The 14,600-nt window shown below is 58.7% G+C and overlaps 1 protein-coding gene across 1 annotated transcript in view; it reads left to right on the forward strand.

Moving 5' to 3' along the window:
* Positions 1-772: 772 nt before the first annotated feature.
* The window catches only part of CYTH4 (cytohesin 4), a 28,282-nt gene continuing 14,454 nt past the window's right edge, over positions 773-14,600 (forward strand). Inside the window, exons 1-6 of the mRNA XM_043562501.1 lie at positions 773-917; positions 8,312-8,394; positions 10,716-10,780; positions 11,880-11,946; positions 13,476-13,594; positions 14,504-14,584. Of these exons, the coding sequence (XP_043418436.1) occupies positions 899-917; positions 8,312-8,394; positions 10,716-10,780; positions 11,880-11,946; positions 13,476-13,594; positions 14,504-14,584 (434 nt within the window). The 5' untranslated portion in view covers positions 773-898. The remainder of the gene's footprint in view (positions 918-8,311; positions 8,395-10,715; positions 10,781-11,879; positions 11,947-13,475; positions 13,595-14,503; positions 14,585-14,600) is intronic.

Below are 14,600 nucleotides of genomic sequence, written 5' to 3' on the forward strand. Positions count from 1 at the left end.
ATTGAGTACCCACTATGTCCCAAGCATCTTACGGACACTCTCCCCCCTCGTCTTTTCTATAACCGGAGGTGAGTAGTATTATCCCCCTTTTATAGGTAAGCACACTGAGGCTCCTTGCAGAGAAGCGGCTTCTCCAACCTCTCACGGGTCCCGAGTGGCAGAGCTGAGCGTGCCACGGCCGCATCTGGCCCCCAAGTCGATATGCGACAATAGAACAGCTGCAAAGGAGCTTCACATTTGACTAGGAGCTTCCTAGCAGCCTGAGGGAAAAGGGACACTAAACATATGGCCGAGTGGTCACTAGACAGGAAACAGCCAGACATGTCACGGAGGGGAAGCAAAGCCTTTCCTGGCACTGAATGCATTTTCCTTTTCCCCAAGTAGATGAAAAGATAGCTTGTGGGTAGGGTGGACTCTTTGGGGCCCCGCTGACCAAAGGTTTTATCTGGGGAGGTTGCTAAGTAAATGGCCCATCATCCCACATTATCCCCTAGGGAAGACCGTACCCTCCAGCAGCCATCATCCTCTGTGTGTGCACGGGTGCGGGTGTGTGTGTGTGTGCACGCGCACGTACATGTTTCTCGCTCTCACTTTCTCTTTTTACCCCCAACCCCTCCCTCTGTTTGTCTCTTTTGCCTCTAAATCTCCCCAGCCCACACCCAAAAATGCAAAGAGCCCCCGCCACACGAAACTCTGCTGGTTTTAGGAAGTGTTGCTGCTTCAAGAGCCTGCACACCGGGTCCCGGCAGACAGGACTTCCTCCCCACGCGGGGCTGGGAGGGGCCACCCGGAAGGGGCCTGGTGTAGCCTCGGTGACACATCTCTGCCTGGTCAGCTTGAGCAGCAGCTGGGTCAGCAGGCGACGGGAGCGGAGGCCACCCTTCCCCGGGGCTTCAGGATGGACTTGTGCCACCCAGGTAAGCACCCGGGGCCGACCTCTCTGGGCCTCAGTTTCCTCCTCTATAAAATGGGGACAATAGTGCCTACCTCCCAGGATCCTGGACGGAAGCCATATGTAAATAGATGTAAGACAGGGTGGAAATGCAGAAGCATGCAACAAATGTTTACGAGCTCAGGCTAAGTGCCAAGCTGTGCCCCAGGTGCTGGGAGAACAGGGAACAAAGCACGCCCTGTCCCTGCCCTCCTGAGCTCACGCTCTACAGGGGGAGACAGACATAAAGGTATTAATGTGATGTGTCAGGGGGTGACAGGCAGGACGAAGGACAGTCAAGTAGGATAAGGGACATGGGAGGGGGTGGTCGAGGAGACCTCAGAAAGAGACACCATTTGGGCAGAGACCTGAAGGAAGGAGGGAGGGATCCCTGTCGGCTTCTGGGGAAGGAATATTCGGGGGCGGTGGGGGGGGGTGCAGGGGAAGGAATGACCAGTGCAAGGAAGGTTGCTTGAGTTGAAGATGATGATGTTGGTGATAATGGCCGTCTGGGTGGCACAGGGGCCCTGAAGCTCCTGTTTGGACTCTAAGGGTGGGGGGATGAGGGTGGCCTTTGGGGAGGCTGAGGACACCCCCTAGAGTGCCAGTGGAGGGGGCCAGAGAGGAGCAGCAGAGAACCGTGGCTGAGCCCCTCCCCAGTGAGCAGGACCGCGTGTCTGGGGGAAAGAGGAGAGACATGTGTACGGTTGGTAGGGAAGAGAACTGCATTTCTGCAAGGCAGAGGGAAGAAGAGGGACAAAGTCTCTGTGCCCTGCAATCGGAATGTCCCAGCATCAGGGCGCCTGGGTGGCTTAGTCGGTTAAGCGTCCAACTTCTGCTCAGGTCCTGAGCTCACAGTTTGTGGGTTCGAGCTCCGCATCGGGCTCTGTGCGGACAGCTCGGAGCCCTGGAGCCTGCTTCGGATTCTGTGTCTCCCCCACCGCCCCCTCTCTGCCCCTCCTACACTCGCACTCTGTCTCTCTCTAACAAACAAATAAACATTAAAAAAAAAAAAAAAAAAAGAATGTCCCAGCATTGCCTGGAAATCCAGAAGACGAGGGCTTCCAGGAGCTGTCCAGTTCCCCAAGCTCAGATGACGTCAAGCCCGTTGGCAACAGAACCCTTTCTTCAAACGAAACCTAACACCGAGCAGTCTGACCCCGCCCACCGCGCCTCCCCTGACCCCACGGGGCTCGGGGGGAACATGGTTAGAGAACCACCCTTCCCTTTCAACAGCTTCTGGGCTTTGGACGGCAGGTGGCTCCCAGACCATACAGGCTCCGGGAATAGGTCTTAGGTGGGGACTAGATGACAAGGCGGGGACCCAGCGGGGAACAGCACCCGGCTTAAGATTACCCGGCAGATACGAAGTGATGGGTCCTTAAGAAGAGGGATGGTTGTCCCCATCACGAGGACACTGAGGCTCACGGAGGTGAACTGAGGGAGAGGACTGACTTACTTGAAGTCAGGGGGCCAGTAAGTGGCAGGGCAGGGTCTGTCTGTGCTGGGCAGTGCTGGGTACAGCAGGCCCAGCCCTGGGGGAGGCTGCTGGTCCAGGACATGGGGGAGTGGGAGACAGACCCTCAGATCCTGCAGGACGATGACCCAGAGCAAACGAGGAAGCGACTCTTTCCACGTGGGAGAGGGGGAGATCTCGGAAAACTTCCTGGAGGAGTCGGGTCCCCCAGGGCGGCCTCCCCACCTGCCTCCCGTGTGTTCAGGCCTCCTCCCCCCAGGGCCTGCCGGGAAGGTGAGCGGTCCAGGCAACAAAACCTCTGTGTGACCAAAGACAGCACCTTTGGGCTGGTGCAGGGAGGCCGGGGAATAGTTAAAAATAGAGGCAGCTTGGCTCTGGGGGTGGGGAGGAAGCCACACATCGCCCACAGAGCCTCGGGGGCCGGGGCGAGGAACAGCTCCGCCAGACACCCCCTCCTGCCCCAGCCCCCCCCCCACCAGACTCTGAGGAGCCTCTGCCCTCGGGCCCCCAGGATAGCGCCCTCCTCCTGCCCTGGAAAGGGGAAGCTGGGCCAGCTGTCCTGGAAACGGGCCTGTGAGCAGAAAGACTTCTAAAAATATGATGGGAAAGAGGAAGGACAAAGGGGAAGTAAGGAGGAGCTGGGGAGGTAGATGGCCGGGGTGGGCACCAGGGCACTGACAGCTGGCCTGGGCACCGTGCAGGGGGCAGCCGCAGCCTACAGCGTGGCGGGGGGGGGGGGGCGTCCAAAAGCAGCCTTCGTGAGGCGGGAAAATCACCGAGCCCAGGGCGGAGTCAACAGAGTTCACGGTGGCGGCTGTTATCATTATCGTGTTGTTATTTTGCGTGTTTCATGAGCACTGTTACTAAAACCCGACTCCACGGGGCGGGCGCCTGGGTGGCTCGGTCGGTGGAGCCCCTGACCAGCTCAGGTCATGATCTCGCGGTTTGTGAGTTCGGGCCCCATGTCGGGCTCGCGGCTATCAGGACAGAGCCTGCTTCGGGTCCTCTGTCCCCCTCTCTCTGCCCCACTTGCGCTCTCTCTCTCTCTTTCTCAAAAGTAAACAAACTTTAAAAAAAAATTTGTTAATTAAATGCAACTCCCACGAGCTGCTTCGGTGCTTGAAACCCCAGCGTCACCAGGCTCAGACTCAGAAGTGGACACTCTGACCCTGCGTCCTTGTCGCCCTCCCTGAACCTCAGTGTCCTCAGCTCTGAAATGGGGAGAAATCCCCGCTTTGAAACAGACAGGTGAAGGGGCGCCTGGGTGGCTCAGTCGGTTAAGCGTCTGACTTCAGCCAGGTCACGATCTCGCCGTCCGTGAGTTCGAGCCCCACGTCGGGCTCTGGGCTGATGTCTCAGAGCCTGGAGCCTGTTTCAGATTCTGTGTCTCCCTCTCTCTGACCCTCCCCTGTTCATGCTCTGTCTCTCTCTGTCTCAAAAATAAATAAACGTTAAAACAACAAAAAAAAAAGAAACAGACAGGTGAAGGGGTGGAAAGCCCTGGGCTTCACGTGACAGGGGCCACCTGCTGGGGGGGGGGTCAGAATCCCTCCAGAAGGGGACAGGGGATCCAGGGGGCCCATGAACATGCCTGCCAAACCACAAAAGAAGCTCTGTGAAGAAAAACTGCAGACAGCCCCCTCCCCACGCCCTCCCACTGTCCTGAGAAAACTCGCCACGCACGCCTATGCCTCAGTTTCCCCAGCTCTGGAGAGTTGGCTTTGTTTTCTCTCTTCCCCCCACCTCCCGCCAAAAAAACAAGGCATCATTCTGCATCTGGCCTTCATTCTCAAACAGGAGCCACGGTCAGCACTTCCGGTCAGAACAACCAGGGACTAGTACCTGGTGGGGTTTGGATGATTTGCGCGAAGATATCTGCCGTCGGAAGACCAACATCAGGGCTGTGGCCTCGGGAGTCCTGGATGGGCCTGGGTGTGACCCCCGCTCCAGCACCTTCCAGCCGTGTCACCTCGGACACAGGACAGGAGGGCACCTGAGAGGGGAGACGCTGAGCGGGGGTGACGAGGCAGAGGGCGGAAGGAAAGGCATTCGAGACACGGGGAGCAGCCTGTGCGTGCGGAAGCCTGTGGAGAGGGCGCACGTGGGAGCAAGTGGAGGACGTCCAGGAGGCCTCAAGCAGGGGGCGGGGGTGGCGCAACGTCAGTGGAAGATGGGGCCCTGCCTGCCCAACTGGGGGGCCCGGAAGACTTGGGGTGTCATCCCCAGGGCAACGGGACGCCGCGGGAGACTGGATGGGAGGTGCCGAGTGGAGGCCAGGAGACACGGGGTCCAGGGACACGCCAAGGTCGGGGTGGGGTGGGGGTGGGGCCGTGGAAACAGAAAGGAGATGGACGGGGCGTGGCGCGGGGGAGACACGAGGGTGAGAGAGGGGTGCATGTCAGTGTGCCTCAAAGAGCTGTGAGATCGAATGACATAATTTACACCGAGCCGCTGGCACAAAGCAGGTGTTTTTGAGCCGAAGGTCAACGGGAGACTCTTCCTTCGCCACCCCCCACCTCCTCCCTGGAAACGGGGCTCTCTGGGCCTGCGGAGCCCAGTGTTGCAGGGACAGAAAGCAAGACTCCCAAGAGGGCCACCAGGAGGAGGGCACATGGCGCCACTCCTCGTCCCTCCTGGGTCCGTGTCAGTGACCTGCGGGGGCCAGAACACCACCTGATGGCTGCTGGCTTAGGTTGCATCCTACATCCTGGAGGACGGTCCCCCATCCAAGCAGGACATCAGCTCCAAGCTGACGCTTTGTTCCACCAGGCTGGCAGCTTCCGGGGGGCGAAGTGGTCCCAGAGGACCAGCGGATCCCCTGGCCGGATGCTCCTCCCACGCCTGCCTTCCTGTGAAGAGAGCCCCTTGGTCCAACGTGACGCTGTGCAGTACTCGACATCTGACGACCCCTGGACAGTGGCGCTGGCCGAGGCTCTGTGAGAAGGAAGCCCCCCCCCCCCCCCGCACGTCCGGACCACGTGAGGCTTCCGGTCAAGATGGATCGCTGGCCTTTAGGAGTAGAAGGGATCCTTTGCAATCCCATTGCCTCCCGAGTTGGCTGCTGGGTCTTCGAGGGGAAACAGTGGGTCTCTGTTGCCGGCAGCTCAGAGATTCAGAGGTGGCGATAGCTCGGGAAGCTCAGGTGGGGGGCTTCTCATGTAGCCTCCACCAGGGCCACGTGGCTACTGCACTCGTGGACAGTTGTACCAGCACTGGGCTGCCGGTCAGAGCCTGGCTGAGGTCACCGGCCGACTAGTTCCGTCTGCCTGGCGGTGCAGTTTCTCTCCTGTGCCGGATGGTTGCTGCGCAGCACCGGTGAGCGTCACAAAAATCTTCATCCCCCGGGTCCACTCCTAGGGGACCACCCACTTGCCTCCTCCCCAGACCCCCCCTACTCCCGATCTTCCGATCTTCCTCCTTCCCAGCCTCCGAGAAGTCAAGCCACCCTCTCCTGTTCACTGTTAACCTTAAAAAAAAAAACAAAACTGCCAGCTGTTTTCCCGGCCAAGGAGGGGTTTATTCCAGAAGAGTATTAGAACCGCCATCCAGGACAAGCAAGCTGTGGCAAAACCCTCGGCAAGTCCGAAGGACAGGGAGAGGAGTCGCTGTTAGGAAAGGGGAGTCGGAAAGGCTGCGCCATAAACAACAAGTCCATCGGAGTTAACTGGGGGCTCCAGGCGTAGTGGCTTTTCACGGGCTGAGTTGTGACTTTCTCATTGGCTGCGCTGTTGCGGAGGGAGGAGGAAAGCTTCCTTCCGGCTGCAGAGAGAGCAACTTAGTAGCTACAGTCTTTGCCACTTGCAAGGTGTGTCTGCTCCTGTAGGGTCTGCAATTGAGGAGTGGTCCGGTGTGAGAGCCCCCCCCTGCTTAAAGGAGATTTCCTTTCATCAATTTGCACACCGGACATGCAGGCGTGTTCTTGCTGGGGGCCGCAGCTCTTTGCACATGAAATGGGTGGCCAGGCACCCTCCCCAGAGTCCTGCTCACTGGGAGCCTTTCTCAGCCCTGTCTCTCCAGGACACCTTTGGGCAGGGGTCAACAGCTACCCAGCGTTCACGTGTCCCCAAACACGAAGCCACCCATTCTGGCACCAGGTTGGGGCGCTTTGCTCCTTTGCCAGAGAGATCACAAGGGACCTACCCACGCAGACATAGTGGGAGCCAAGGGACCGGGTGCGACAGCCGTGGATGGCATAGGGGCCTGGGTGATGTGTTCATGGAGCTTACTGGAACCTTCTGGTTTTATTCGCACGTGTTCCTCCTCAGGGAGCCACTTGTGAAGGACTGTCGTTGTGCTCACTTGACTTTATGACCTGGTGGCTCACCCAGATCCACCTTGACTGCTTGACCAAGGGAATCATCGTATACAGTTGTCATCGCATTTCAGGACCCTTCTTTCTGGGCACCCAGCTTCTCCTTCAGTCAGTAGAGCCTGGGTGTGAGGACTGGCTCAGGTCCAGAAACTGGGCGAAGGGTCTTGGCTTTTGATGCAGTGGCTGTCCTTGGGGAGGGCCATATCCTCGGGTGAGGCAGTTCCATTCGGCTGAGTTAAGTTCCTGGGGAGGAGGAAATTCAGCTGTGCCATCAGCAGGCTACCCCCAACCCTACCCCCAGCCACTGAAAGAAATGGGTGCCTTGATCCTGAAGGGGAGAGCTGATGGCACAACGCAGCATCCATTATACGTGCGTTGGACCCTTCCCACGTGTCGAATACTTGCTTGGTGCCTCGCCGTCTCAACACCCAGTTTCCATCTCCAATCCAAGATGGCAGCTCGGTCAGTGGGAGGGAAAGGTAGGGACAGGGAGCCTTTAATCTCCTCTCTGCTTTCATTTGGGAGAGATAAGGGCTGTCCTTGCAAAACCTTAAAGAAAGGTGACCGGGTATTCCCCAAAGCTAGGACTTAAAGAGTTGGGGAGAGTATGGACAGACAGACGGGAGAAGGCATCCCAGGGTCGAGGAACAGCATGGGCAAAAGTGGGAAAGTGAGACAGAGACAGTGTGGGGGGAGTGAGGAGCCGGCAGGCTAGACTGCCAGGCTCTTACTGAGAATCGTGGAAGAGAAGGCTGGCTAGAGAGGCCGGGACTGTGGAGGACCAGGAGGAGAACTCTTCCCCTCTAAGCAACAGGGAGCCCGTGGAGATTTTGGCCAAGCGATTGTTGTGGATGCAACAGGAAGCGTGAAGGGTTAGAGGTGAGCCAGCCGACCCCAGTGCGGGAATTGTCACAGCACCTTGCACAGAATGCCAGCACACACGCGTCTCCTTTCATTCCGGGTAGCGAGAAAAGAGCCCGGGCTTCGTAGCCAGCCCAATCCAAGCCCCACCCGGGCTGAGTAGCTTGTCCCTGTGGAGCCCTGGCCGGGCCACCTCATCTCTCTGAGCCTCAGTGTCTGGAGCAGGAGCTGCGAAGTGTCCCCCCACCCCCAAAGCCAGTCTCCCCATCTTATACGGTCGCAATGGTATCAGGACCGCCATGCTAAAGGCTCACTTCCCGGCCTCCCTTGCAGCTAGGTGTGGTCATGTGACTCTGTCTGACCAATGGCCTGGGAGGCAAAATGATACCCCACTCCCTGGTTGTGCAAATAAATACGCGGCCAAGTGAGCTAACCAGGCGATCTGGGGAAAGAGCAGATGAAAACGCCCAGGAAGGATGAATACCTGCTACGTGTCAGCTCTTTCTAGGGGGCGGGGGATGCAGCGGTGAGCAAAATTCTTGAAGTTTCTGCTGTCACGGTGCTGAGAGTGTAAAGAGTAGAGCAGGAAAGGCGCAAATCAACAAGATGGTGGGGGTGGGGGGGAGGGGCATGTCCCCAGAGGGTACAAAGCTGGGCGGGGAGGGGAGGGGAGAGGAAGGGAGCAAGCCAGGGACCGCCCCCCCCCCCATCCCGGTTCTTCTCTCTCCAGACCCAGCGGAGCTGAGCAGTGGGGAGACAGAGGAACTACAGCAGATCAAATGGCACCGGAGGCAGCTTCTGGAAGACATCCAGGTGCGTGCACACTCACAAACGCACAGGCTCCTGTCCACACGCGGGTTCGAGCCGACACGCCCTCCCACGAGCAAACCCCCATAGGCGCTCACGCAGCCCCGCACTCACTCCTGCCCCCCCCCCCCGGGGGCCTGGTCAGAGGGCAGGGCCAGACTCCATCCAGCGCCCCCCCCCGCCCCCGGAGTGGGGAGAATGGAATTCCGGGGGGGCTAGAGAGAGCTAGGAGGGTGGGGGGAGATCGGTTAAGCACCTACTGTGTGCCAAGCCCTGCCTGGTGCTGTCTGCACTGGATGGCATCGCGGGTTCTAGTCCCGCCTGTGTGGCCCCGATCCGGTCGCATCTCCACCCCAAGCCCCAGTTTCAGCCCCTCAAAAATGTCACCCATTTCGTCAAGATAACACCAACGTGTGCCTGGCCCTTGCCAACACAGTTTCTCAGACGTTCACCCATTTGACTCTCAGCAGCCTCCGAAGGCGGGCCCTGTTTCTGTTCCTGGAGCGTGCGGAGCTCAGTCCTGCCCCCGGGCCTTTGCACTCACCGTTCCCGTGGTCCCCGGGACTCTCCGCAGCTCTCCTCGGGGCACCTCCTTCTCACTATTTCGTTCTTGGCTCGAATGTTGCCCTGACCGCTCTGGCTGTGGTTGCTGGGGCCCGACCCCACGCCAACACACGTGTACCTAAGAAAGTTGAAGATACAAAATCACTCACTCACCAAGTGCTTTGTTGAGACCTACTAGGTGACCAGGCTCTTCCTGTACCATGACACGACATTAATGATGAGAGATCGTTCTCTTTTTATTGGAGTACGGGTGACACCCCACGTTCCATTGGCTTCAGGTGCCCCCCCGTGGTGCCTGGACAAGGCTATCCCTTACGCTGCGCCCACGACAGGATAGCTACTCTCATCATTTCATTTGCCCATGACCACCGTGATCCCACCCCCACTGGGCTGTGAGCCCCGTGAAAGCGTGGGTCTGTCTTGCCCATCACCATAGCCCCAGCTCCAGAGTCAAAGCATACAGGAGGCGCTCCATTAATATTTGCAAGTGGATCCCCATTTTATGTGGGGGGAAGCCACTCAGTGACTTGGCCAAGATCAGGTACAGGTACGGTCTCCAGGTCCCTGCGACCCCCCGGGTTCCTGGAACCCAGGTTCCTTTGGGACCGCTCTCATCCCTCAGATTCCAGGGGAAGGCCAGGAGGCGCTAGGGTGCATGTTAGGGGCTCTTGCCAGGTCCCCATGCTGCTGCCCTGCAAGGGTCTGCTGGACCAGCTGCCACTCTCCTGTCCGCCCAGCGGTCGTGGCTGGCATAATTAGGGGGTCCTCTGCCCCTGGGCGCCTCCTGCAAGGGTCAAGACAAAAATAAAAATAAAAAAGGCTTGAGGGGAGTGACGAAAGCACAGACTTGGAATCGGGCCTCGGACACGTCCCCTTACCTCTCTGCACTTCAGCGACCTCTTCTGTACATTCCACTGGGGTGGCAAGGTCCCTGAAAAGATAGCCTGCGCCATCTTGTACCGGGGGGGTCCCCATAATACTGGGCACATAGTAGGCCCTGAGTGAAGGGTGAGCGACAGAGTAAATGGATGGGGGAGGGAAGCCAGAGAGGAGTTGGGGCCTGGTCCTAGGGTGGGAACTCATTCCTCGTGGCTGGGGAGGCAGTAGGGAGCCACGGAAGGAGCTGGGGAAGGGCAGGCACCAAGCTGTGCTTCAGGAACCTGGCAGCTGGGCGCAGGAGGGCTTGGCGGGTAGGCTTGGCTAAAGGGCAGGAGACTCCACAGCTGCAGAGGGGAGGTGGGAGGGCTGGAAGTAGAGTGGGGCGAAGGGTGGGGACTTGAGGACCGCGTCCCCCGAGACAGGAGCCCATGGAGAATTGCATATCAATAGGCAATAGGCAATAGGCTGGTTTAGGATTTTGAGGATAAGAAATATCTGGGAAAGGGAGGGGGGCGCCGGGGGGGTGGGGGCAGGCGGGTTAAGCGGCTGACTCTCAGCTCAGGTCATGATCTCGCGGTTTGTGAGTTCGAGCCCCGCGTCGGGGTCTGCGCTGATGGTGCGGAGCCTGCTCGGGATTCTTCTGTCTCTCCTTCTCTTGACCCCTCCCCGACTTGTGCCCGCTAAATAACATGAAAAAATTAAAATAAAAAAAGAGAGAGAGGGAGGGAGGGAGAAACATCCGGGAAAGGGATCTCTCAAAGGTAGGCGGGCAGTGACAGCTCACTGGAGGTCTGGGGTCACGCCCAGGGGTGGAAGTGGTTGTTGAAGTCTGTCCCTGACTCTCCCTCCCTGTCGCACCCCTCCCCCCCCCCACCGCCCCGCAGAAGCTGAAGGATGAGATCGCAGATGTGTTTGCCCAGATTGATTGCTTCGAGATCGCGGAGGAGAGGTGAGGAGGGGCCAGGCCAGGGGCCCCTGGGAAGCTGCCATGGTGGCTTCCGAGGATGTCCCACACCAGGAATGAGCAGGAGGGAGCAGGGGCCCTGCCTGGGATCAGGTGAAATCAGGGATCGGCCTGGAAGAAGAGGCAGCAGGGAGGGCCTGAGAGCCCATCTCGTGGTCTGGTCTGGTCCTTACTGCCAACAGCCCCCTCTTTTGAGAGACACTCCCCATCCCCACCCCCTCCACCCAAAGTCTCTCCTAACCCGCACTGACCCAGGCCCTGATCAATCGCCGCCCAGGAGCATCACGGGATGGGCTAGGAAAAAGAGCGCTCAGCTCTGTGACCTGGGGCTTGTCCCCGCCCCTCCCTGGGCCTCAGTTTCCCCCCTTGTGGGGAATAAGAAGGTTGGTCCCTACATAATCCCCTGAGGCCCCAGGTACCGACGGCTACACATTCGTCTCAGGAAGTCGCCACCCGGCCCCTGCCGTCCCTTGATCTCCGATCACCTTTCTAGCCCCACCACAAACCCCCACACGTGGTTGCCCCGTGTCTCCAGGTGTCCTGTTCCAGCCCCGACACCAGCATAACATTTACAGAGCGCCTACCACCAAGCTGCTTTAAACTCTTTAGCCTCTCAACCATGCTGGGGAAACTGAGTCCCAGAGAGGTGAAGTGATTCCCCTCGTGTGGCTCAGCCAGCAAAGTAGCAGAGCGGGATTTGCACCAGGAGTCGGGCCCCGGGGGCCGTGCCCTCACCCCCCGGCCTCCCTGTCATCCTGCCCCCACTTCGAGCACAGGGCCCCCCCTAAATGCTCTCCCTAGAGCGACTCTGGGCTTCCAGGGCCACGGCTGCAGAACCGGCTAGAATGCTGGAGCTGGGCCCACTGGAACAGTCCCATCTGGGAGTCTGGGAGGGGCCCAGACCCTGCATTTCTAGGGTCTCTCCGAGGCGATTCCAATGCAGGATGTGAGGACCCCACTTGGAGGCCCTTGGGGGCCCTTGGGGAATATTGGCTGTAGCTGTGGAAAAAGCATCCTTGGGGATTGGGGGGGGGAGGGTCCTGGGGTTCTGGGGCGGTCCAGGCTGACATCTCCTTGTCTGCAGCCGGATGGCCCAGAAAGAGAAGGAGCTATGCATTGGGCGTAAGAAGTTCAACATGGACCCCGTGAAGGTAGGGCAGTCGTGGGGGGCTCGGGTGGTCGTGGGGTCGGGGGTTCCGCATGCTGGACACCTTCACGATGTCCTCTCGTTCCCCTCGACTGACGATGGCCCACCTTGGAGGTGAGAAAACTGAGGCCCAGCGGAGCTCGGGACCTTGTCCGGTGGCCCACAGCCTGCCATGGCTTCAGTGCCCTGTCACCCCATAGCAGAGCCCGAGGTAGGAGCCGGGAGGAGGTGGTGACATTTTATGAAGTCCACAGACTTGGAGTCTGCTGGCCGAGTCTCTGCTTCCTCCTTTTTAGTAGGTCTTTGGACACTGGGGCCCTTAGATTCTGGGGCTCAGTCTCCAGAAGTTTCTCCCAGCCTCTCTGCCGGGGGAGGGCCAGTCTGGGGGTGCTGGCATGGAGCGCTGGGGGCTCAGGCTGCTAAGACTCTTGTCCCTCCCCCCACCCACACACACCACCTCCCCACCCCCCACCTCCACCCCACCCTCCCCTCCCCTGGCCTCAGAGCAACCTCTCACCTAGCTAGGTGGCAGCCGGGTCCCTTCCTGCTTGAACAAAGACAGGAGGAAGCCACAAGCTGACATACGGGGGTAGGGTCAGGGCAGTCAAAGGGTCCCTGGAAATTTACTGCTCTGGCTGAGAGAGTTGCCTCTTCCCCATCACAGTGACACAGGCTCACCCATTTGTCACACACCCATTTGCCTTGCCACGGGAATCGGACCCCTGCCCCAACCGCACAGAACACACACACAGACACGCACACACTCGGGCATACAGACGCGTGCTCACACACAGGTGCACATACACACAGAGCACCTGGGAGGGGCCACTGAGGGGCCCCCAGGACCCTCTGCCTGTCACTGAGAGCCCCTCACAACCGCCCCTCCCCCACCACCTTCCAGCAACCTCTTCCCCGAACTCCCAAAGTTAGAAGGACAGATTCTGAGCGCCTGGGTCGTGAGGTGTGCGTGATATTGTCACATCGGAAGCAGGTTTCATGTAGAAAGGGAAGGAAAGTCGCCCCGATGGAAACTCTCTCCCTCTGAATGCTGGGACGTGGCCATCTCCTCTCCTTTTGATTTAGCCGGATTTTTTTCTAATTTTTTACACAATGGACATAGATTGCTTGTGAGGAAAAAAACATGAAACGCTATTTTTAAATGTATGAATATGAAGGGGACAAAAGAAAGGGCTGAATCGTTGAATCTTAAAATTATAAATTCATAGACTCACTGAAGCATGTAATCAGTGTGAGCCTGAAGGGGACCCGGGGAGCCCCTGGCATGAGCCTGGCCCGCTGCAGGATGCTCTCTCTCTTCGCATGCCTCCATTGATGGGGACCTCACCACCTTCCAATGGCAGCTTCTGTTAAGGAGGGACACAACTTCCCAGAAAAGTCTGTGCCAGTGTCAGAATGCCAGGTCCCCCCACAGCCTGCCCCACAGTCTGGCCACGGGGGAGCCCCTCCCTTCCTCCACTGAGGCCAGCTGCTGGGGGGGGGGTGCTGATCATGGGCTCCGTGTACCCCCTCCAGGGCGTCCAGTATCTCATTGAGCACAAACTGCTGACCCCCGACGTCCAGGACATCGCGCAGTTCCTGTACAAGGGCGAGGGCCTCAACAAGACGGCCATCGGCACGTACTTGGGGGAGAGGTAAGGCGGTGCGTGGCCTCAGGGAGATAGGGAACGAGGGTTGCGCAGGTGTGTGTGTGTGTGCGTGTGCATGTGCGTGCGTGTGCAGGTAAGTGAGTGAGCGAATTATGTTAGGGAAGTCCTAACTCTTGGGGCTTGAGACAGCTAACTGATCACTCCCCTCCACCTTCTGAACCAATGCCTGCCTTCCTGCCTGCCTTCATTCACTTATTTGGTCAACAGATAGATATTTTTTAGTCTCCACTGTGTGCCAAGCAGTGTCAAATCCCCGGACTTATACTAGTGACCAAGATAAACAAAACAAAACCCCTGCCCTCGGAGAGGTACGTTCTAGTGGGAAAGACAGATCCCCAAATATGCAAAACACATTAGAAAATGTTAAGTTCTTTGGACTGCAAAGAAAGCAGGGAAGGGAGATGAGAAGCGTTGGGAATCATGGGTCAAGGGCCGTGACTTTAAATACCGTGAGTAGGAAGGGTCTCGTCGAGAAAGTGATGTTTGACACGTAAAGGGGGTGAGCAGTGAGGACATCTGGGGGAAGAGCATGCCAACGGGAACAGCCTGTGCAAAGGCCCTGGGGCAGAAGCATGCTCAAGGAATGGCAGGCTGGTGAGATCAGAAGAGACCAAGGGAGGGAAGGAGTGGCAGGGGATGAGGTGGGGCTCCATGGGAGGGTCTGGGCACGGGAGGGGTGAGAAAGGACCCCTCTGGGCTGTTGGGAGAGGCAGGCGGGCTGTAAGGGACGAGGCAGCAGCCAGACCAGCAGCCCTTCTCCCGGGCTCCCCCGGAAGGAGGACACGCGGCTCCCCTCCTCTCCCTCCCGCACCTCAACCCCTCCCCCTCCCCCACCCAGGAGGCAGGTGCCAGCAAGTTCCCAAGCGCATGTGCCCTCCTCCCTGTCCCCTGCAGGGATTCCTTCAACCTGCAGGTCCTCCAGGCCTTCGTGGACTGCCATGAGTTTGCCAACCTCAACCTCGTGCAGGCCCTCAGGTGAGGAGGGTGGGGG

The sequence above is a fragment of the Prionailurus bengalensis genome, chromosome B4 (genome assembly GCF_016509475.1).
Source record: "Prionailurus bengalensis isolate Pbe53 chromosome B4, Fcat_Pben_1.1_paternal_pri, whole genome shotgun sequence".
In the NCBI taxonomy this organism is placed as follows: Eukaryota; Metazoa; Chordata; class Mammalia; order Carnivora; family Felidae; genus Prionailurus; species Prionailurus bengalensis.